This window comes from Coffea eugenioides, chromosome 3, assembly GCF_003713205.1.
Source record: "Coffea eugenioides isolate CCC68of chromosome 3, Ceug_1.0, whole genome shotgun sequence".
Classification (NCBI taxonomy): Eukaryota; Viridiplantae; Streptophyta; class Magnoliopsida; order Gentianales; family Rubiaceae; genus Coffea; species Coffea eugenioides.
This window is the reverse complement of record NC_040037.1, coordinates 39501282-39525726: the sequence shown is the minus strand read 5'-3', so window position 1 is coordinate 39525726 and position 24445 is coordinate 39501282. Positions and strand designations below refer to the sequence as shown.

The window sequence follows — 24445 nt, the reverse complement described above, 5'->3', positions numbered from 1 at the left end:
AATACAATAAGCATAAATTGATACATGTACACCTTGTACATTGTTGTTATACATTTAAATTTTCATTGGCATGATTCTATTTCTGTGGATGGGGTGGGGACTAATTGTGGGGAACTGGGATTTGGCTTTTCTTTTTTTGGGATGGGGTGGGGACCGAAAAGATTTCTGATTCAATAATGTTTTTCTTTTTCTGACATATACACACACATATACATATACATATATAGATATATATATACATATACATATATAGATATATATATACATATACATATATATATACATCACATATATATACACATATATATGTATATGTATATATTTGTGTGTTAATCACTTGAAAGTGTTTTAAAAACAATTTATGGTCACTGACATCAGCAATATATTTTATAGTTTCTGGAATGCACATATATAGAAATAGATTGCAGTTATGTTACGAGACTATCACACAAGATTAAGGTAGTAATTTTTGGGTTAAATATGAGAAAATAAATAGACAATTAAATGTCGAGAAGACCTTAGTTTAGTGACTACGATCGGAACTTTTAAGTTAAATATTTTGAATTCAAATTCTCTTTCCCTGCTTATTAAATCTTATGCCTCCCATGTTAGAGCAAAAAATAAAGAATTAAATATGAAAAATGCATATCATGTTTCTAAAGAAAATCAAGTATAAACTAGCCAATCAACTTAGCAAATTAAGTTTTATTTTCTTAGAAAACAAAGAATAAAAACTTAACCCCCACCCCCTCCAAATAAAAGTTTAAAAACTCAGCATATTTTCATTTTCACACTGACTAAGATGCGAGGAAAGAAAGTTTAATAAGTAAAACATCATAAATGTTTTTTTTTTTCCATTTCTATGTTCTTGCTTATTTGCAAATTTAAATACTCAAAATCCTTTTAGAAAATTATAACATGTTGTTTACTTTGCCTCAAATTTTTGAAAGGTAAAATATATATTTGAACAAAGTCATTTCTACCTTTTGTTCCTATAAATAAAAAGTCCAATCGAGTTCATAAACCAAACATTAAGTCAAGACACCTGCAAAAGTGCATATTTTTCTTGAAGAAAAATTTAACTTATATCAAAGGCAAGAAAATAGCATACCTATATAACAAGCAGAAGGTTATAGGCTAGATTAGGTTATAAGAATTCTACCTTACGGTGCAGATTGTCCTTTTCTGAGTACTGAATGAGCGGAGATTAGTTTGATTGTCTATGGTCGGTGATTATGTTATATTAATGTCAATTTTGTCACACAGAGTCAGGATGACCTGTACCAATTTTAAAGTAAAGAAACGTAGGACTAATGACAAATACTACTGTTAAACTATTTACTTACCATGTATATCAATGAATTAATTGGGCATAGTTATCATTCTATGATTACATTATTATGGATAAAATAATCATGTCATGATTACACAATTATTTGAGCTTGAGAGTCATGCATATCCTATAACTGTTGACGTTAGAGTGAAATTACTATTACTATTATATTATTTTTTGCCTCCCATCTTCGACCGTCAGAATTAGGATTCAAACACTAAATATAGATCTCGAGAAAATTCTAAAAGTTCTCCCCTGCACTTAGAGTGAAATTAGTCAATTACGGCTAACTAAAACAAATTAACCAACTCCCTTTAGTGGAGTTGGCTACCACCTTTAGTGTGAGGTGTTGAACCCTTGACCTCTCATCAAAAAGTTGCAACTTAATGTGGCTTTGCTTAAGATCCATATGGGTGTTGTGGACTCGTATGGTTCGATGGTGATTTAGTCCCCATCGGTTCCCCGTGACCCTGTTGATTCACCTCCCTGGTATAGGTTAGATTAGGACTAGGAGTAAGTGTAGATGTAGATGTAGATGATGACAAGTGACAAAAAAAAAAAAAAGCTAACTAAAACAAATTAAATATAGGGGTATTTTATTGTGCATGATTGGGCATAGAATGGCAAAAACTAGATGATAATTCTTAACCTTTTTTTTCCCATTTAAGACAATACGAGTTAGAACTTATGGCAAACTATGTGAGTTGAACCAGGGCAGGTAAGATGACAAATCTTCAGCTGTCAACATCCAGTCAGGTAGAAAGCAGAGTTTCATACATGGAAAGGGTTTAGGGAAGGGTCACTTTAACGTGAAGCCATCAAGAAAAGTGACTGCCACAGACAAAAAAAAAAAAAAAAAAAAGTCATCAAAATGGGATTAGGGAATCAACAGTCTGTCGCAGGTGCAACTGTAGAGGCTAACTCACGAATCAGATTTTAAAATGAAATCCAAATTTGCAACTCAAATTGTATTATTATATGAAAATGCAAAGTTGATTGAATTAGGCCGTTAATTATTGACTGCAATTACACCTCTAATGACGGATAATCGACTATCGATAAATAAAAAATTAATAATTCATATTTAAATTTACAATTTATGATATCTTGTGGTCGATAACACATTTGCAAAATTGCACACTTTTGAATTGTAGGTAAAAGTAACGAAATTTGTCAATTTGGCAACGCATGTTCCTTCTTTCCTTTATTTTTAGGAAAAACTATCTAGAGAGCCCTTAAATTATTCCATTTGTTTCAAAGTGGTCCCTCATTTATTTCAAGTCTCAAAATGGTTTCTTAATAATAAAAAGCGTCAAATTTTGATCGTTTAGTCAATCTCCACCACTGAAACTGATGGATGTAAGGGCAAATTTTGACGAATCTAACAATGAAAATAAACTTGAGAATCAAAATTTGACATTTTTTATTGTTTGAGATGTCAATTTAATACTTGAAATAAATGAGGGACCAATTTGAGATAGTTCAAATCGTTTAAGGACTCTGTAGGTAGTTTACTCAAGATTTTTATTGAGTTGGATGCATGCATATGTAACTTTCTAGTCTCAACTGAGGAAAAGTTTTTCCTGCAATAAATCATGCAATTCTTTAGCCCATTACAAAAGATTGAACGATTATTGTGTGTTAAGATCCATAGTCAAACATAAGATTGAAATGCACCTTAATTTTCTTACCAAAAGTAGGGAAATATAGACTTCTAATTTTGGTTTTCCAAATAGTGTCACTTTAGAGGTTAGAAATGGGGATTGCTAGGAGTAATTAATATACAGTTTTAGAATAGATCTACATCTCTCACCGATTAGATTAGCCAAATTATTGTCAACTTCCTTGCTAAAAAGTTCTTTAATTTCTTTCTCAATAACTTACAAGAACCGCATGCTTCTTACCTTTTACACGACAATCTTACTTTTATTTCTAGATATTATTTAACATTGTTCTAAGCGTAAATCTTACATACACTGATTGTCAGTATAATATATATCATCATTGGATTCATGACGTATGTTCTAAACTACACAGAAAATAGAAATTAGTGAACTTAAAAATTTGACATGTCAATTCAATATGTGAATATATCCTAGAAATCTTGAAGATAGTGAACTCATGAGGCCATAATAATCATAATGAAGAAAACTCATTAAGTCGAGTTGTTTTAGTTGTCCCAAATCCACGTAAAATAAGACAAGGTACTATTTCTTGAGAAATTCTTTAGTACTTTAAAGAAGTATGAATTCATTTGAAGTAAAATATATTTGAAGGTTAATGTAGACCATTGCTTCAATAACAGGGTCATATTAGACAAAAGTAATATTTGTACTACACCCAAACTTACTAAGATACATTCACCCCAAGTGTAACACAATTTTTGTAATGAACTCAAAAACTTCCATTTATTCAAAATACTTTATGAGATGCTACAATTAACCTATGGCTGCCCTAAGACGGAAAAAATTATCATTTATCTTGACCAAATAATTTACGAACATTTCAAATCAAGTCATGCATAAGATTTTTGACAAAGATTTGATCATGCCTAAATTGACAGATTAGAAGCATCTTTGACAAAGATTGGATCATGCCTAAATTGACAGATTAGAAAAAGGAATTGTCAGCATCCACTAGGGGGCGGGAGGTGGTGGTGGTATTCAGAAACAATCAACTAGCAACATCATCATGCCTAAAGGTCGGATTTTCAAGTTTTCTGTTGGCATAAAAATTGATTGCTTTGTTTGGATAAGGGATTTTTTGAAAAACAAGTTTTTCAACTATAATGGTACAGTAATACACAAATAAAAACAACCTCAAAAACACCAAAAATAATTTCAAAAATACCAAAAACATATAAAAAAACCTCAAAAACATAAAAAAAAAAGCTTCAAAAACACCAGAAACATAAAAAACAACCTTAAAAAATACCAAAAATATAAAAAATAATCTCATCTACAGTAAAAAGTTTTTCAACTACATTGCTACAATAAAATATTTCAAAAACACCTCCAAAAATAGCTACCTGTAAGAATTTTTATAAGTTCTGGAGGCGTTCCCTAATCTGTAATGATGATCAGAACTAAATCCAGCCAAACTTTTTATTAAAAAGAAGAACAATAGAAGGTATTGGTCATGAACAATATGACCTAACGTACAAGGCAACAAAAGGAAAACAAAATGTTGAAGATTATAGGCCGGTTGGGTATGAGAGAAAGATGTGAACGACGCGTGGAAGTGGGAGACAGAATAACGTGGATAACGTCGATGGGGACCAAATGAAAGCAGTCCACGGGCGGCTATATTTGGCAGAATCACAAGAATGCAAAAAATTAATGGAGAGGACGACAATGGACGGTTGTTGAAAAAACTGGGATGCTAATTGACTGATTGGATTTGTTGGGTCCCCATGACTGTTGATAGATTCCAGCAATGAAACTCATACAATCAAACCCATGAATAATTTGGAAGAGGAATAATATGATTGTCACTGCAATCGTTCCTGAATAATGTTACATTACAAGGGCTCGTTTGGGAATGCGGTACGTCCGCGCAGAAAGCTCTTCCGAGAAGGAAATGCACTTTTAAGATGTTTGGTAAAAGGAATAAAAAAAACCAAGCTCAATGGCCGTCTTAAATCCTTCTTTGAGTTGTAGGTGAGGATTCAAATCTCGTCTGCAGCGAAAAAAATTTAAGAATGGTGTCAAAGCACCCCTTTGATCTAATAAGGTCTCCGGAATAGAATATATTGTATAATAGTTATCGTCTCCGAACAAAAAATGGTAAAAGGGATAAAAGTTTTTTTAAAGTGTTCAATGAGTATCATTCTTTAATTTTGGGAGTAGAGTTTTTGGCTGTAGGAGCACTTTTAGTTTTAGCACATGTTCTAAATTGATGTTTTTAGAACAACAAAAGATTAACTTTAACTATTTTATCACAAATTTTGAACTAATTGAGAGATCAGTATGTTCTAAAAATCCAGAACCACACATTCTCAAATAGAAAAAAAAAAAAAAAACCCTCATGCAAATATGCATTGAAACTATATTATTAAGCACTCAATAAGTAAGCACTCAATAATTATTTTGATAAGTTTTTCTACAAATTGAAGTGTTTTTAAGTCACCGTAGTTCCAAACAGGCACTAATCTTCGCAAATTGTTTGTATGTTGTTGTAATAGATATGCTATATTTCGTTATTGTTCATATAATCCCCTACATGTTAGTTGTGTTAAAATTATATGGTGTTCACATTTCCTTAGATTTTAAAATTTGGCCTTATTGTTAAATTTAGGGCTTTTTATTGTTTGGGACGGTTTATCAATTACAACCATCCTTGCCTCTTGTCCTTAACAATTCATCCTTTTTTGATTAAAAGATGAAATCTACCAGCCAACAAATTGTAAGGCACAGAAAATTGTATGAAGGGCCTGTACCATATCATTGTCGATGAGTCTTTTCTGAACAATGTTTCTTTTTGGTATAATTACAGAAACCTCCCCTGAGGTTTCTGACAATTTCATTGAACTCCCCTAAAACTTGAAAAATTACACATACCTCCCTTGTCATTTAAAATGACAATTTTGCCCTTAAATATTTTAACAAGACTCCCTTATTTGGTATGCTTATACTTAGAATAAGTTTTAAAATTATTTTTTCATTCTTTTTCCTTCTTGTTCCTTTTTAAAAATTTTTCACAAATAAAACTGTAGAACTACCATTATTACCTCTAATTTCTATATAACCAAACGTCGAACTAGCGATTTTTTTTGACGAGTTAATTTTATGTTAATCCAATGTTTTTAATGATTTTTGTTTTTTATTTTTTGGTATTAAAATTAACAATAAATCAAAAAATGGTCCAAAAGCACTACTAAATTATGATAATTCCACTGCTCCAAAAATTCATAAATTTTAAATGAATTATTTCAACATTTTCTTTTCTATCTTATAAATCTAAATTCATAGTAAAATACTATCAAAAGTATCATATCATAGTAATAAAATAATTATTATAACTGTTTATCAAATAATAGATATGGACATGAAAATTTTGGCAACTTTTCCTTATAATTATACTAAATAATCTTATAATTGTTTAAAAAATAAATTAAAACTCATTACACAAGGGCATTTTTGGATATTTATATAAAAAATTAACCAAGTCTATATTATTTTAAGATTTTGTTACTAAAACTATCAAATCAAGGGAGATAAGTGTAATTTTTCAAACCTTAAGGGAGCTCAATGAAATTGTTAAAAACCTCAAGGGAGGTTTATGTAATTATCCCTTCTTTTTAAACAACCATGCCGTATATCCGATTATAGTTTGTATTTTGTATTGACAAAACCATTTTTTTTCCTAATTTAATTTTGAGTTAATGACCTCCTTGTTACCCGTATTTTTCATCGTATTTTAACAGTTTTCTTCTTTGACCATGTAATTCTGTTCACTAAAACCCTGAACATATTTTTCAGAAAGAATGACTGCACCCATTGTTCCAAGGAAACTCTGAATTTCATTCTAACAAAGATCTCAGAAAACTCCAATAAGCATTTGATCAAGCCTGGAGTCTTATAATTTTTCATCATCATGCTTCACAAAAACATAAGGGTTCTTGTTGGCCTTGTGTACAATCATCTAAGAAGAATTACAAACTTGCTCATTCTTCAAGGCCATAAACAACAGATACTAATTCTATTACTAATTTTCATCAACATTGCATATGACCATCATAATTGCCAGCAAACGAGCAACAAATCTTGTCCACAACCATTGCAGATGTACCAAGAACCAATTCACCTGATAGTCATTTACCATCTCCAGAGCGGAGAAGCACCTCAGCAAAAGGATCTTGTAATGTACAAAACCCTGGTAGATTGCCAAAAATTCCAACCCTTGAAACATCATTCTCCGACCACAAAGAAAGGAATGCTCCTGGTGGTACAAAATTAATGCAAAATTAACAGCAAGTTTTATGCATGTTACGATAGAAACATTACAGAAACTATAAATTCAATGGTCAGTACCAAAAAATAAGGACAATGGAAAATACCAGCTTTACAACCACAGATAAATCTTTGGCCTATAAGTTACCAGAAAACATATGCAATACTATTGGCTATGAGTTTGTCCCTGTACTTGTCTACATGGTGATTCATAAAAATGGAGCAACACAAATTAACTTACACGCCACCATGCATTGAGAAATAGTCATTATCCAGTGAGATAGCTAAAGCAACAGCTACTGCTCTCTGTGCCAGAGTCAACGGATGATTCACTTGCAACTCTTGACTCTGCAATGAGGGAGCAGTTAAATGCCCATATTAACAATAGATGACATACAGAATCAGCAATTAAAAATTTACCTCTCCATCAGGATAACTGGGATCAGCAGTGCCAAATCGGATAACATACTGGCCAGCGTCAGTAAAAAGCTGCATCACATTAAGTGCAAGCACAATCAATTTGGCACCATGTAAGGAAAGTGTTCATTAGCAGCCTTCTAAGAGAATGTTTCACCAGTATTATGTCATTATTCACATAACTTTAGCAAAGAAGATATACTTTGGTTATTGATATCTTTGGTAAAGGAAGAAAAGAGGAGAGCCAAGACAAAATCTTCGGATTCCAAGAGGAACAACAGCTGTACCAAAACCAAAGTGGGAAAAACAAAAAGCAAAAAAAATAAAAATAAAAATAGAGGAGCAATGAGTGCACTAGGTGCAGTAATAAACCAAGGTCTGCATCATTTACCCCCAACACCACCACCACCCCACCCCCCCAAAAAAAAAAAAAAAAAAAAAAAACCAATAAAGTCCAAAACAAAAGAAAAGAAAGAAGAGTAGAGCTTTACTTCATATAAAGTCCAAAAAATGCCACAACAAATTGGATAGCACTAGACTCTAGTTTAGGAAACAAACATAAATCATTAACATTGAAAAACTAAACCTCAAAACCAAAACCCCTCCAGTTACGATCTATTTCAGCCAGCACTTCTCCATTAATGTCCTTCAAAGTAAATGTCCAGTTCCAGAATCCAGGATTCTCAACCACTGCAAACTGCATATTCCTACATAAGCATCAAAAAATCGTGGTTATATATGCAAAATACCATAATATTCTTGGAAAAAATGTAATATACACTTTAGTCATAGAACCCAGCAAAAATAGGAGGGATGTGTTATATGACCACTAAAAAGAGTATGACTAAAAAACAGATTCAATTATAAGGAGGATGCAGGAAGAGTATGTTCCAGTATAAGGAAGCATTCCATATACATTGTTATGAAATTTAAAGCTACTTCAAAAATTAATGCTTTTCCTGAATTTCTTCAAGTTACTGATTCAATTTCAACTGAGTATAAAGGATAAAGATACAAGTTTAAGGACAATACTGGAAGAGCACTTTCCAGTAAAAAGCAGCAATCTATCATATTTTCTTATGAAATTTAAAGCTACTTCAGCATTTAATATATGCTCTAAAGCTCTTCGAGTTGCTGAAAGCATAAAGCACAATAACAGAAAGCTCTGTCCTACAAAAGATATGCAATTGCAGCAAAAGCAGACTATTGCAAAGAAGAAGAACAGGCAAAAACTTTTATTGGAGGCATAGAGCATCAAGCTCCTTATCAAGAGAGACATATATTAGACATGGGAATTGCTTATCGAGGTGAACAATGAAGACTATATATTCTTGCTATCTTTCATATCTTCCAGTAAGCAGAAATTATGAGTTTCCAACAGAATTAAGTTTACGGCAGCCAGAAGCAAGTTATTCAGAATGGCATGAACCAAAGAAATTGAACTGCACGAACAAAAGAATGAAACTTAAGTGAGAATAGGAGGCTTCAAGGTGTTACATATCATGAAATCCTTACTGGGAAGCTGGGTTAATGAAGGCACTTCCAAAGCTTGTCAGACGAAAGGAAAACACTAGAAATTTGGGGAAAGACCACAGAAGAGAAGGGGAAACCTAAACAGGAAAGTTTCCTTTGCAAAGATGATTACTTTTACCTAATCTCGGTTTCAAAGGGGTTTAATTTGCTGTTTTAGGCACATTGCTGGCCTTCCAGTCACGACTTATTAATTTTACCATTGTATCACAACCTAGGTGCAGACGTGTGATTTCAAAGCCTTAATCTGTTAGATCTTGGTCTCCAAGGCCAAGTTTTACTAGGAGATCCTGTAGTCTGGGCCCTCAAAGAATAGCCGTGTAAAATTGCTATATATCAGCTCCAGGAGGCAGCTCATGACATGAACCTTCCAGGAATTAACTGCTCCTGTCTCAGCTTGAAGCCTAAATTCTCTTGTTTCTTTTCACTATTGTCCTTCATCCATTTTCTTCACCAGTTTCTGTTCTTTTTTTCTTCTTGTAAAAGTCAATTTATGCATAAATATTATAGCACAATGAAGCCAATCTTTTACAGTGATTCATTGCACTCAAGATTAACTCTCTTAGCTCAATAAATTAGCAACTCCCCCCAACTTTTAAGCTACTAGCTCATTAGCCTGGTTTTGTATGTGAAAATTAAAGATACAGCATCATTGTGGAAAAGCTTGGAACAGCTGACAATTCAAAAACTTTACAAGGAAGAAAGACAGCAAATGTTGATAATAAAAACACTTGAAATCTAAGTACATTCACTAGATGAGTAAGAAGTAGAAGAAATTGAAATAGTAGCAGCCTTCCTTTTATGACTGCAAATTAAACTTGCATGTGACTTGAGAAAATGCAAGAGTACAGTTCTCATGATTCTCCAATGTGAAGTCACAGAGTGAAGACAACAAAATGTCCTAAATTAACAGAAGAAATATTAACCGCTAGGTAAATGAGCTCCAAAAATGAGAAAGAACATGAACTTGCAGAAATCTAATGAATAGACACCGCATCAATTGCTTTCACATGTTGACTTGTGATCATTCCTTTCATGATACACACACTTGGTTGCCATGGTCTTGGTCAAGAAAATTACATGTACAATTAAAGTGCCATTAGCTGAATAATTTCAGTTCAAATAAGAGAAGGCACAATATTCCAAATGGAAAATCGCATAGGTTAAGATAGAAGGTCACCCCAAATATAAATCGTAAATTCTCTTCCAAAGATGCCATCTCCTATGAACAACACCAATTTCCTGAGAACAAGTAATTAAACAACACAATTAAGTTTATGTTTGCACAAAATAGTTTCCATCAAAGAAAAGAAGGTTAAAATATCATAACATGGTAATCCAATTCACTTACCTTTCCATTAATCTCAGTATAAATTGAACTGGTGATCCACCAAAAAGGCCTGCGAACCTATACAGACCCACCCATATAATTCACCAAACTACAGCTGAGATTTTTGAAAGACTAAACTGATCAGGGTGCTTACAAACTCCACAATACAAAAAGTATCATGCTTACCCTAAAGAGTTCGCTACCCAAAGCATCGGTTATACTCGCAGAGAAAGGACGCCTTGATCGCAAAAGCTGGAATGAACAATGACAAGCATTTTTTTCAGCACAAAAACTGATACCTAGAAAGGAAAGTAATGATAACGATGTGGGAAAACTTGTTCTGAAGGGACTCCCTTAGGAAGTTTTTTGGCTGCCGTATCAACTCTATTCTTGTGGAAGAAGATGCAATAAGTGTACAGGGAAATTAGATCCTTTAATAGTCACGGTAAGAACTCTGGAAAGTGACTGCCAAACTAAATCGTCCATAAAGGGTAGATAAGTGGGATTGAGGGCAAAAGAGGTGAATCTCCATAAAAACATTGTAAACTCGTTAAATAAACATAGAAGTCTCTTTATCTTTACATTGAGAAATAATTTGTTGACAGCTTAGCCTAGTATTATGATTATCTTTTAGCTTCCCATTTCCAATTTCTATATTTATCTAAGGACCATTGGAAGTATTCTTCCAGGCATGCTTTTACTATTTACATCAAATCATCCAGATCCAGTCCCTCTCACATGAGAAGGGGAACAAAAGGAAAAAAAGTGCTAATGCCAAATGTCATTTACGATTGTGCAGGAGGTGATTCTCTACTAATTAGAAATAAGCAGTCCTGGTGTCCCACACAAAATTTTCCATTTTTTGGCACATTTAGCCCCAGATGCAGACATAAGCTGCATTCAGTACTGAATGACATTGTGAAAATTGTGCCAATATTCAACTCCTTTTTCTACCGGATTTGAGACCTCCAGGATAAATGTCAAAATGTTGCACACCGATATTAACTAAACCATATTGCAGAAATGTTTGACATACTGGACTTGGTAAACATTTCAGCAATGAATTTACTGTGTAGCACACGAACACACAGAAAGGAAAACAAAAAGGAAAAAGAACATATATTCAGGTGGAGACAGGGCAGGGGTTAGAGGGGAGCAATCTTCCCCATTTAGATTTCCCCTGCTTGTTATCCTCCCTGAACAGGCACCACTTCCATTTTCATGCTTAGCTGTATTGATACCTTGTTAATATACCTTCACCCTGAAGTAATTTCATGTGTTACATCATATTGGCTACTGAAGCGAAGTAGCTTTTTTTTTTTGTTTAGTATTTGACTAGAAAGACCTAGTCAAACTAATGACCACATACTCGAAAAACCTTGAAAAAGTGAAGGAATAGTTAGTGTCTGAGGGCTGGGACTTGATACCAGACTTGGGGTTTCCAAATTAAAGAAAAAGAGGTAGAAATTCATTTGAGGTCCAAGTATTCTGGACATATACAAACATAGACACATCATACACACACACACACAAAGTTATATCTACATATACATATGTACATCTATATATGCATGTATATATGTGCGTATTGTATATATGTGTGTGTGTGTCTGTATATACATATGTATATCTATATATTCATGTACATATATATGTGTGCACACACACACATATATATACACACATGTGCACATATACATATACATATATATTGCAAAAGGAGAATAAGAAACAAGATGGCAATGTGGATGGTAATTGCACGAGGAAGGGTAGATTGAGAAGCATTTTAATAGTCTTGCAGCTTTCAGGAAGAACTGTATTCTTTTTAGGTAGGTGGCATGACAAGTATGGAATGCTTTTTCCACTGTAGATTGTGAGGTGCAAGGGTGAGGGAAAGATAATTCTGGCATCTTCAATGAAAATGAGCATATAGGAATGAGGTTTTTCAAATGAACTCTAAAGCTACATATAGAGTCACAGACTAAGACAAGGCTCAAATAAGCTCACTCAGGCTCAATAGTCTTTCAATTTAAGTGATCATATAAATGTATGCCCCAACTCTTTGCTCGAGCAGCTTGAATTCAAATTCCAAAAAAACAAAAATGTCAGAAAGAATGTTATGCCAAGTAAAGCACAGCAGAGGCAGCTCACAGAAACCTCAGCTCATTCATAGCTGTACCCTAGAGTATCTTGCAACAAACTTATAAAGCTAGTTAAGAGGCTCTGAACATCACATAGAAGGGTCACTATTTGGTCAAGAGAAGAACAATGCATACCTGTCTTGCAATGACATTACTCTTTTCCCGAATATTACCTACAGGCTAAAAAGATACAGTTAAGCTAAGGAACCACTGATAAGGAAAAATTAGCAGCAGGAAAAAATTTTGTATACTGGCAGAAAAAATTTTCTGCCAAATAAATTTTGTATGACTGCAAGATTTCATTTATACTGCAGAGGGTAGGAAGAGACAACATACTGAGTGAGGATAGCAGAGATCAACTACCGCATATCGATTCTCCTGCAATTCCAGAGTCAGTATTATAGCGTTAAACAGAGATGAGAAATGAAAAGCAGCAGCTACTAAAAATAGAGAATAAAGAAGACACCAAAGTTCTCAGAAAAATCTCGCCATGAGTGGAATGCACAAGAAATGATACACTGGAATAGACACGAACATACTACCAAAAAAATCTGGCTAAGTTGCTTCTAAGCTATTCACTTTTCTGTTTGTATTGGTAATAATACAAAGATCAAATCTTTAAAATCGTTTAAGCATCTAAAAATTTCATAAAGAATCTTGAAAAGCAGATTAATACCATTGACACAATTGATTACCAAAAAGGAAGAAAAAAGAGCTAGATGCAAAATCAGCAACTACTTAATAAAGACAGAATTAACAACCATCACAGTGCCCCTAAGAATGTCTAATGTGTTTGAAATGGACAAGATGGGTAGATTGCTATCAAAACTTTATTTTTTCTTTAAATGACGAGATTAATATTTCTGACTCTTACTAGCTTTTGGTTTGGAACCTTTAGTACCATGATTCCAATTTTTGCAAGTGTAGACACGCATTAGCTCTATCTATTAAAGTTGTTACACATAAACCAAGAAAATCCCTTGCATTTGAGTGGTTAAGGATTATCATGATCATCTGAATAAACAAAGCCAGAGTACAGGAGAAAATGCGATAGAACTGATATTCAATATTACCAAATGAAATTAATCAGAAAAATAAGAATATGTTTTATCGTGTCAGTGACAGTCGAGAAAATAAGGGCCTTTGTTTCTAATCCCCCCCCTCTCACAGGTCCCATGCCTGCACCCTGTTCTTCTGGGAATAGAATAAAAAGCAAAGATTCTGCTGATATGCAAGTTTCTTACATCTAAAGGGAAATGAAAATCTCATTTTGTCAATTTTAACAAATTTGAAAAACAACCAAATAAGATACAGAAGGTAACTTATGTAGACATATTTTTCCAATGTTTCAAGAATGAACAAATAAAGGCAACTATGGGTTCTATTGAAAGTAATCACAGAAAACCAATATTAGTGGACAAAGATCAAAGATTACCTGCTCAAAACCAACAGTAAGATTTGCCCATTCTATATCCCTTGTAATCAGGAGATTGGATCTTGCAAGAAGAGGAGCAACCAGAGCCTAAATAACTCAAAACATTGAGCCTAAAGCATAAGTAGGCAAAAAATTGTAATGGTACTCGTTAGAAATCAAGAAAAATTATAAATTCTGAAATCTTACCTCCTCTAAAGACGTAGGTTTAAGAAACCCCGTGACAGGTTGGCTGGTAGGTGGTTGCTCCAAGGCTGGCTTCATCTCTTCAAAAGATCCACGTGGAACTTCAAAGGAAGATTGACTACCAACAGGTGCAACATCATTGTGAAGATGCTTGCGAATCTTTCGACTTCTATTTTCTTCAGAAATTAGTCTTTTGTTATCTTCAACCCAAAGCTGCACAAGAAAGTCTCTGCTCAAGTCTGGATCAGAGTTCCAGCCATGTTTATGTCGAAAAGATATAGACATTGCACATTTCTCTGGTCCTAAAGTATTCCTTGAAAGGCCAAACGGAAGCTTAATCTTCCATGGTGTATCTCTTGCTGAATTCGATATCTTTTGAGGATGTGCACTTGTATATCCATCTCGAACAAGTGATGTTGCTGCTACATATCCTCTTTGTGCTAATGAAGAGGGGAAACTATCATTTTTGGCAACAAGAACACCATTCTCAAGCCGTCCGAGCACAGAGGTGCTGCACTTCAATTGCTTGGTGAAACAAGTCAAACCTTTAAAGCAGTTCATCTGGTCATGCTGCAAAATGACATTTTGCCATCCCAACCCCAAGTAGGGGGTGAAAGGAATTGCTAAGATGAGTCACACATTGAAGATGGCAAAAGAAATATCATCTAAACAGAAGTACAACCTTACGTACTTGATCTGGAAATGTCAGTCTAATCATACTTGACAAGTAATACCTAGTCAGTGTCTTAATACTCAGAAACACATGGTATCACAGAGCAAGTACTAATAACAAGGACAAATAAAATGCTTTAGGATTATTGTTTCATAATGTAAATTACGTAATTTCATCTTGCAAGTGATGTCTGGAAATGATGAATGCTTTCACTTAACAAAGCTGCACAAGGTTTAAGTATAGTCAACCCCAAGAATTATAAAATACTACGAAAACGTGCTTTAATTGTGTAATATGGTCCAAACTGGTTAGGAGCTTCAAGATATCTCAAGACTGAAAATCTGTCAGCTCTTATGATGATCCATGTGATGTCAGTATCCCCCAGAGTTGGTATTGTAGGAGGTTAATTCGTAGAAGAGATAGAGAGGGAAATGGAGAGCTTCAAAGACCAAGAGAGAAGATGGTGTAATTTAAGTGCAGAGAAGTGTTTTACGAGGCCTTTAACTCTAGGGGACTGGAGCGATTCAAGAAAAGCCTTTTTAAATCTAGGTTACCATAATTAAGTCCAGAAAAGGCTTATTCAGTCTGACGGCAGTATATAAGGGATATTCTAGGCTAGAATGGGAGAGATCCAGCAAACTATAGTAATTTTTGTGAAGAATGCTGATTTAGCATAAGGATCTGAGGATTAGTGTTTTAATTCAGTAACTGACCTCAATTTCACTTGGACATATAATATATCAAAAAAGTTCCAAATTCTTTACCATTTTCATTAAGATTTCATCTCTGTGAAGAATTTCATTTAATGATGCAAGTATCAAGACCCAAGAACCATGAGTCAAAACACCTCCAAGTTTCAAATCCTAGAGTTCTAATTTCTAAAATAACTGCTCTGCTCAGTACAGCTGAATCAGGTACCACCAAACATTTGAATAACAGAGGGTCATACCTACAAAAAGGTAATCACTTTATCATTGGATTATAAACTGATGAATCACAGCTACTATAAAGGTTGATACCAACTAGATAGCTAATTTTGTTTAGCATCACTCATATACTACTACTTTTGCAACTACAAGAGGTATAAACAAGCAAAACAGGCTCCAAGAACAGTGGTGACATCTTCAGCCATATTATGCATTACTAGTTTAGTTTTCTTCTTCTTTTTTTTTTTTTGGGGGGGGGGGGGTGTGGGTGGCACTAGTTTTTAACACTATTGATGGCATTGACAAATCCTCTATAATAACAGCAGAGCTACCTTACTAACTAAATCCTAGCTTTTCTTCTCTGCATCACTTTGAACCCCATATGGCTTCAAATAGCTCAAATGATAAGGACAAACCCACCAAAAGAGGGCACCTATCACAAAACTAACTTTATAAGCAGCCCCAGAATGCTAACGAAGCTACTACCTTATATCTTAAAATATACGGCAAAGTGAATTTATCTCCTAACAAATTGGCCATTTATTTTCTCATTGTCATTCAAGAAATAGGGAAATATTGCAAATTTCAGCACACACTAATCCAAGTTTCTAAAATTACAAGGTTTTGCAACAACCCACAGAGCAATAACAACTCTAGAACCTGTTTCTTATTAACAACACGACGGCAGATGAAATTGACAAGCAATGCAGCATAATGTGTTAGTAAAACGAACATTACATTCATGCAATTATCCGCTCAAAATCCGACTTAATGCAGAATGAAACATCCCACAATTTTCCCAGATAATCCGTGTACTCAAACTAATAAAAAGAACAAAATTTACGCCAAAAAAAATCAACTCTAATAGGCACTTGTACAAACAGTTGATATGCATATCCTAAATTCCACCCATTAACACGAAACATCTATCAGATGATTCAGATATACGAATTTGTACGGAACTCATCGATAATTGAAGATAATACAAGCTCAGGTGCATTAATTTACCGTTCAGATTACGAAGAAAGCTTCCCCTGCGGGCTTCAATGGCGAATAGGGGTACGGCCAGATTCAAGGAAGAGACCATTCCAGAGCTTCTTTTACTGCTGTTAAGTGCTCCTATTAGATTAGAGACAAATGACGTTTGTCAATACGGAAGTCTCGAGATTTGACCCAAACAAAAAAAATAGTAATAATAATAAAGGAAGTCTCGAGCGCTTAATTTTTTAAAATTTTTTTTTTTTACTATTCTGTTGTTGTTATTTTTATTATTATTATTGTTATTATTGTGTTATTGTTATGAGCATATATGGTCAACACTTGAGGGAACCCAATTATTAGAACTTAACATATTATTTCACACAATTCAATACATGCACAAAAAAGAGGGTCAATGACAAGTCCATTGACATATATGAGTAATTCTTAACAGCAATTACAAGCCAATACATTATTCCTAGAATGAGAACATGTCTTTGCCAGTCTTAAACATGACATTTTTATTCACATTTTCCAAATCCTATATTTTAGAGATCCAATTTATGAAATTACAAGTACTTTACTGCATACTAGAGCTAACAATAGCAAATTACAAACAACTAAATTCGGAAAAACTTCAAATACCCGCGTAACCACAGGTACTTCATTAATGCGCGGACTTTTGTCCTCAGTAATTATTGAGCGTGTTTGGATAGGAGATTATTTGAAATAGTTTTTTGAAAAAAAAAAATACTATAGTATTTTTTTTGATATGATGTATGTGAGATAAAAAAATAATTAAAAAATGTGTTTATGATGCAAGTAAATAAATTTGTGCGAATAATAAACTATCCAAATAAATCCAATTATTTTCTTCAAAAACTCAGTTTAGTCTTGGGCGCAACCTAGAGATGTGGTTAAAACCACCAACTGAAAAGAATTAATTTGATATAATGGTCCAAAAATCTCTGATCCTAAATTACTACAACGGCTACCTAATGGAATTGCGATGATTTTGCCTGCAAATCCCAACCCTAAAACACTAATCCCTAAACCCTCACAATAATACCCTAATATGTAAACCCTAACCCTCAAAGCAGCAAATTTAATTTAACTACAAAAATTGTGCAAATTTCATAAATGGTGATTAATCATCCTATAAAAATTCTTTCAGCTTCCTTCTGGTTGAAAATATAAAATGAATTGAAAATTAAATATGCCCAAATCATCCATTTTTTGAATTTTTTGGTTTTAATGTCAGGCAAGACATATTGAAAATTAAATATGTCGGGTACATGAACAACATGTGTGGAGGTGCCTTTTTCCGACGCCTACCTTCCTGTTTTCTATCACGCATCTGCTTAGCTTAATGCTCGATAGGTATCTCAAAAAGGACAGTACGAAACGTAGATGGGCTAATATCTTGACGGTCAAATGGACTAACTACATCCGTATTCATTGATTCAAGTATTATAATTTCTCGAAAATCTTTTCTCATATCGCTATCAATCCAGGATGAGCACACTGCGCAGGATTGATGTAATCGACATGATCGAGATACATATTACAGAGGTTTTGCAACTATATGATGTCAGCAATTGTGGTGATATAACAGACCATCAGTTGCAAAATCCTCTATTATAAGGCTAGACGCCACCACTTTGTCTCGTACAAAATGAACAACTCCAACAAAAAGTAATAATTCCAACTAGCAGAGGACTCTGACGCTTTTGCTTAAATTTAGCATGTCATGAACAACATCATGGGAAGTAACACATGAATATTTATATAATTATTTTCATGTTGAATGCAACTAGAGCATGGAAAAACTACTACTGATAATAAGACACAAATGGACACAAATGGCGGTTTCTCCTCTGTCGCAAATGAAATTTGCGGTTTCTCAAAAAAAAAAATAAAAAAAAATATTTTTTCATGCTTCGCTGCAAATGTAATTTGTCGAAATTCAAAAAAAAAAAAATTTCTCAATCTCATTTATCATTTGCGGCGAAACTTTTGTGAAAACGAAAAAAAATTGGTTCTAACTTTAAAAAAAGAAATATAAATCAAATTTTCTACGAAATATTGTCTGACATTTGCGGCGATCCTTAATCAAGAAGCAAGCCCACAGTAGCATCACTTTTGTGATGTTTTCTATTTTTCGCATTATTCCTAGAAATTTGCCTTTTTTTTATATGATGTATGTGAGATAAAAAATAATTAAAAAATGTATTTATGATGCAAGTAAATAAATTTGTGCAAATAATAAACTTAAACTATCCAAATAAATCCAATTATTTTCTTCAAAAAACTTCTTTTATCTTGGGCGCACCTTAGAAATGTGGTTAAAACCAACAACTGAAAAGAATTAATTTGATACAATGGTCCAAAAATCTCTGATCCTAAATTATTACATATAAGCTTGTTTATAGACTCTAGGTTAGTAGGAGCTTAGAAAAAACAAGAAAGAATATAGTAAGAAAACTATGTAATGAAGAATAAACTATTATACTAAAGCATAAAACATATACCAAAGCTACCAAAAGAAACATAGAAATTATGAGAAAAATAATAACTACAACGGGTACCTAATTAGAGCCCTAAAAGGCTTCCTTGGCGGCTTATTTATGGTTTCTTATCAGAGGGCAAAGAGCCTAGGGCTTGATATTCCATATCAAAATTGTTAAAGAGTCTCTTTCAATCTTCCGTTAATGAGTCTCTTTCAATTAGAAACCACATTGATTAAGTATATAAGGGACTACTTTAACTGGTTTGTCATGCTAAAAAAGGAACCAAATAGGTTAAGACGTGAAATATGAGGGACCTTTTATTGATTTTCTTTTCCTCTTTGAAACTCTTTGTTTGATGGAGTGGTTTCATGATGAGATGAAAATGGCCAATTATTTATGGGTAAAGATGGAGAAGGACTTGGTGGAAGACTTTTTTGATCATTTCCTTGATCAGCCAATTAATTATGGGCAAGTATGATAATCCCTTAGGATTATCTAAAGCTCTGTACAACGAAGTCAAAAGTTGACTTGTAATGATAATCCCTTTCAAATGAAATGTTTAGTTGTTATGACAGAGCTTTCTATGTACATTTTTCTTGGAGATGATTTTGCTACTCTTGCATGATAGTGTGTCTTCTTGGGCTTTGGGCAAAACAACTTTATTAAGCCATGATTGATACTGTAAATCAATTATCAAGTGTTTTAATACCTAACTAATATGCTAAACTTGTACAGAGAAACTTCCTCTATATATATATGTGTGTATATATATATATATATATATATATATATATTTATGTCAAACTATAATTAAACAGAAATGAAATTGAGGCTTAGCAATGCATTATTGCAGGGAGGGGATCGTCAACCATTAATTGCTGGACAATTTATTTCTGGGATCTTCCTATTTTGAAATTTTATAATAGAGATTGAAATTCCGAGAAATTTTAGAAATAATGTACGACCTAGATGGATGCTATTCACTATCCACATACATATATTCTCATAAAATCAACATTGTCAACACAAATTAGAATGTGTAATTGTGAAGCCCAGCCCCTTAGCTGCAGAAATGCTCAAGTGTGGTTCTATATATTGGACAATTCAAGTTTTAAATTGTTTTAGTATTCCAAGTTAAATTTATTGAAATTATTCCTTTCCCAAGGGTGATGAGGAGTTGAGGACTTGCTGCTTCACAAAGATTGTAAAATTGTTGATCTCAAGTGTCGAACTCAGCAAGACCTAGATCTTATTTTCTACACGGAATAACGTTTAAAAAATTGTAGCATATATGTCAAACCAAGGAAAATCTCAGTGTGGAACGTTAGATATGACAAAATTAATTGATACAATACAAATAGTTGTGAGCCAATTGCCATTTGATGGAATTTCATCATTTCACATTGATAGCCAATTGCCATAGAAGCACAGGAGTTCACATTAATATTCTAAATTCTTTTTTTAATATATAAAATATCACAATTTTACTAAAATTTGCAATAATGGCAGAAGTTATATCATCAACCATATACAGATATTAAAGAACATATCTGAAGAATGGATATTAGAAATATGAAACATAGATAAAAATTATACTGTGAAGGTCCAAAAAATATTTTAAAAATATGATAAAATAATTGTAGCCCAAAAATATGTGGGCATGCTTCTAATCACTAGATCTACTGATTAAGTGCTTCAAGTTCAGAAATTATAGTGGGATCTATCGAATAGACCCAAGAAATTTCAATTTTGACAATCAAAACTTGAAAAAACTTAGATCTAATGAAAGAACAATGAAAAAAACTACCTAAAACTCTCACTAAGAATGAACACCTAGGAGAGAAGAAAACTCTCATTAAAAAAGTTTAGAAGAGAAGAAAACTCTCATTAGACAATTATATAAGAGAAGAAACTCTTATTAAGATACCCTAAAAAAGACTTTACTCTCACAAACAAAAAGAAATTAAGAGAGGTATTGTTTCATGGGGAAAGATTAGAAAAATCTGATCCCTTCCATGGAAGAGTTGGAGAAAGTTTTGGATGGAGAGTTTTTTAGAGAGAAGGAAGAAAGAATTAGTTTTGGAAGAGAGAAAAGGGTTCATATTCTAAATTCTTATGCATAAGAAAATAATTACATGATCGCAATTCCAAGTTACATGTGTATCCTTTAAAATTTTCACCAACCAATTGTCTTACTATGCTATGGGTCTGTTTGATAACATAAAAAAGTGCTGAATCTGAATTTTTTCAGACACTCAGATGTTTTGAGTGTTTGATAAATGAAAATCCATTTGCTGAACTTGTGTGTATTTTTTCAACACAAGAATGCTAACTGAATGCTTAATTCTGATAGGAATCAATAGAATTACTTCAATTACCTTATCTTATCTACCAAATCTACCCTTGTTTGTTAATTATGTTCAAAATTCTTATCTAATTAAACAATCTAATATTCTCTATCTAATGATTTTCTATTTCTTTTTTCTCCCTTTTAAATGATTTTCACATCTTCTCCATACTCCACATATAATATATTTCATCTTTTATATTAATTTGATTTAAAAATAAATATTATCATTTTCATACCTAACATTTTTAACTAATTAAATCATAGGTTCTATTTCTTTTTTGGATGAAAAGATATAAGGACAAATTTGTCAAATTTAACTTATTAAGCATTCAGATATAAATGTTTATCAAACAGGATAAAAAGGTTTAACATTAAAATTCAGACATTCATATATTTCTTTTCAGTACTTAAAATTCAGCAAACTAATTGTTTCAGTATTCAGAATTCAGATTCAGTTTTATCAAACGGAACCTATATAGGATTCGATCGTATATTATTCTGAACCGTTTAAATTTTATTTAGCCAAAAAGAAAAAATAAATTAGTGTTGTAGTTCTTTTAGTTTTATCCAATAATTTTCATCTTAAATAGGAAATTCATCTACAGGACCAAAGTAGCTATATGAAATGTCTCTGCAGCTCAAGATCTCCATCCGGTAATTCTCTTAATTTCCTTCTTCCTTCATTGTTTTCATCCTATGTCTTCTAAATGTATTCTTATGATTATTATCCATTACGTAAAATCCTTTTTCTTGCGTTCCATCCTCCCTCAAAGTTATAATTTCTTTCTATTCATCGTCTGATTTAATATAATCTTCTTATGTTTCATTATTTATTAAATTATGATGTGTTTTATTGAAAAAAAAAAAGAAAACCAATCTTCTTAGAAAACTATATCCAGTTTTACTAATAATTTGCATAAGCCATGTGGAAAGTCTATTCTTGTGCCAAAATTGAAGGCCTGCTAGGGAGAATATCCAAATCCTGATCGACCCATGTAATTATTGAGATTGAACCTTCTTGGTCAACTATCTTTAGGATTATTTTCTTGGCAACTCAAAGGATACGTGTTATGATTGAGACGGAGTTTGAAATTGTTACTGCTCTATATTGGTTGATTCCGTTAAAAATACTAAGCAATGAAAAAGAAATATAAGGACAAGACTCTAAGAAGAAAAGTCAGGATTGATGATTGAATTGTACCTGGTGCCAATTTTATATATTATCCTTCACGACAAAAAGAATTGGACATCATCACAAATGGCAACGGGGACCCGCCCGGCCGCCCGCCCCCTACTAATTCCCCCATCCCCCGGCGCCGTTACGTTTTTGGGGTTAATAAAAATTTGTTATATAATTTTATTATAATTAAAATTTAATAAATAATTAAATATTTAAAATATCAAAATATCACTAAATTATTATCTATTATAATTTCACAATTGAAATTCATAAAAACAATCAAATAAAAGTTATTTGAATACAATCCAACATGATGAAACAAATACAACTAAAATAGTTAAGTTTTCACTTTTGACACAAATACAATTACTAAGTCATTTTTGTGTTTTTTTGAGAAAAAAATGTAATTGTGTTAAGTGTAATTAAAAATTTAGTATAAATGTATTAGTAAATTTAGTATCACTAATTAATAATTTCTATTAGTAGACACGTATGATTATTAGTATAATTGATAATATCAATTATATTACATATATTAATATCCATTATATAATACATATAACTAATAATATCATTATGATAAGTTTGTAACTAATTAAATAAAATAATATATATAATTATATACATACACACACATGTATATAAATTTTTTTAACGGTTGGCAGGGGAAAAAATTCCCCCGACCCCGCCCCAATCCTCACCCCATTAGCCACTCGAGGGCGTCTGCTCCAACTGTCATCCCTACTCACCACACAATATATCAATTGTCATCTTCTTTGTGGTAATTATATTTCTTTGTGAATTGACTAAAAGGACAATATTCACCACATAATATACAAGTCCCATTCCCACGTTGCTGTCATTTAATTGATTCTGTAACGTAAACTACCAAGAACTTTCATACCTAATTCATGAGTGAAATCCCAGTAATCTTTCAACAAATTTGGTTAGTAATACCATAGACAAAATACAGATATAAAATACATTCTACCTATTTTTCCTCAAAAGTACGATTTATAAAAAGTCAATCAAAAGTAAGAACAAGTACCTCTCTTTTCTTTTTCTTTTTATTTTATTTGGAAAGTGAGAACATGGGTCAAGACACAAAGTTGGAAAAATTAGACAAACAAATTTACGAGAATAGTATGAGTATACATAAACTTAAAATGCGGATTTATTTACAATAATTTTCGTATACTAAGCTACACTAATGCTAGTTTTAACTTCTATTCCAATTAAACTTTAGTAAATTGGTAGTGTCATATATATATATATATATATATGCAAAAATAGCTTAATTGCCTGTCTATAAAACGTTAATAAAAAAAGATAGAACTCGGTAAAAATAGATTAAAGGGCAGAATTGATGTTAAAAACTTGTTATTACGTATTTAAGATATCATCTTTTATTTATTTATTTATTTTTGAACTAGAATAAGGTGTCACTGACTTTGAAGTGTGAGGTGTCGTCTAAATATGAAATTTGAAATAGCGAAGCATGATATAGG

At 32.6% G+C, this 24445-nt stretch overlaps 1 protein-coding gene across 1 annotated transcript; it reads right to left on the bottom strand.

Moving 5' to 3' along the window:
* Positions 1 to 6831: 6831 nt before the first annotated feature.
* Positions 6832 to 17079, bottom strand: LOC113765292 (altered inheritance rate of mitochondria protein 25). Its single transcript, XM_027309418.1, has 12 exons — positions 16928 to 17079; positions 14324 to 14890; positions 14138 to 14224; positions 13039 to 13080; positions 12838 to 12882; positions 10748 to 10813; positions 10583 to 10639; positions 10412 to 10473; positions 8288 to 8408; positions 7705 to 7773; positions 7526 to 7632; positions 6832 to 7273 (listed from the first exon to the last, which is right to left on the bottom strand). Exons 2-12 carry the CDS (start codon positions 14879 to 14881, stop codon positions 7243 to 7245), a joined length of 1245 nt encoding a protein of 414 aa, XP_027165219.1. The 5' UTR covers positions 14882 to 14890; positions 16928 to 17079; the 3' UTR covers positions 6832 to 7242.
* Between the last annotated feature and the right edge of the window lie 7366 nt (positions 17080 to 24445).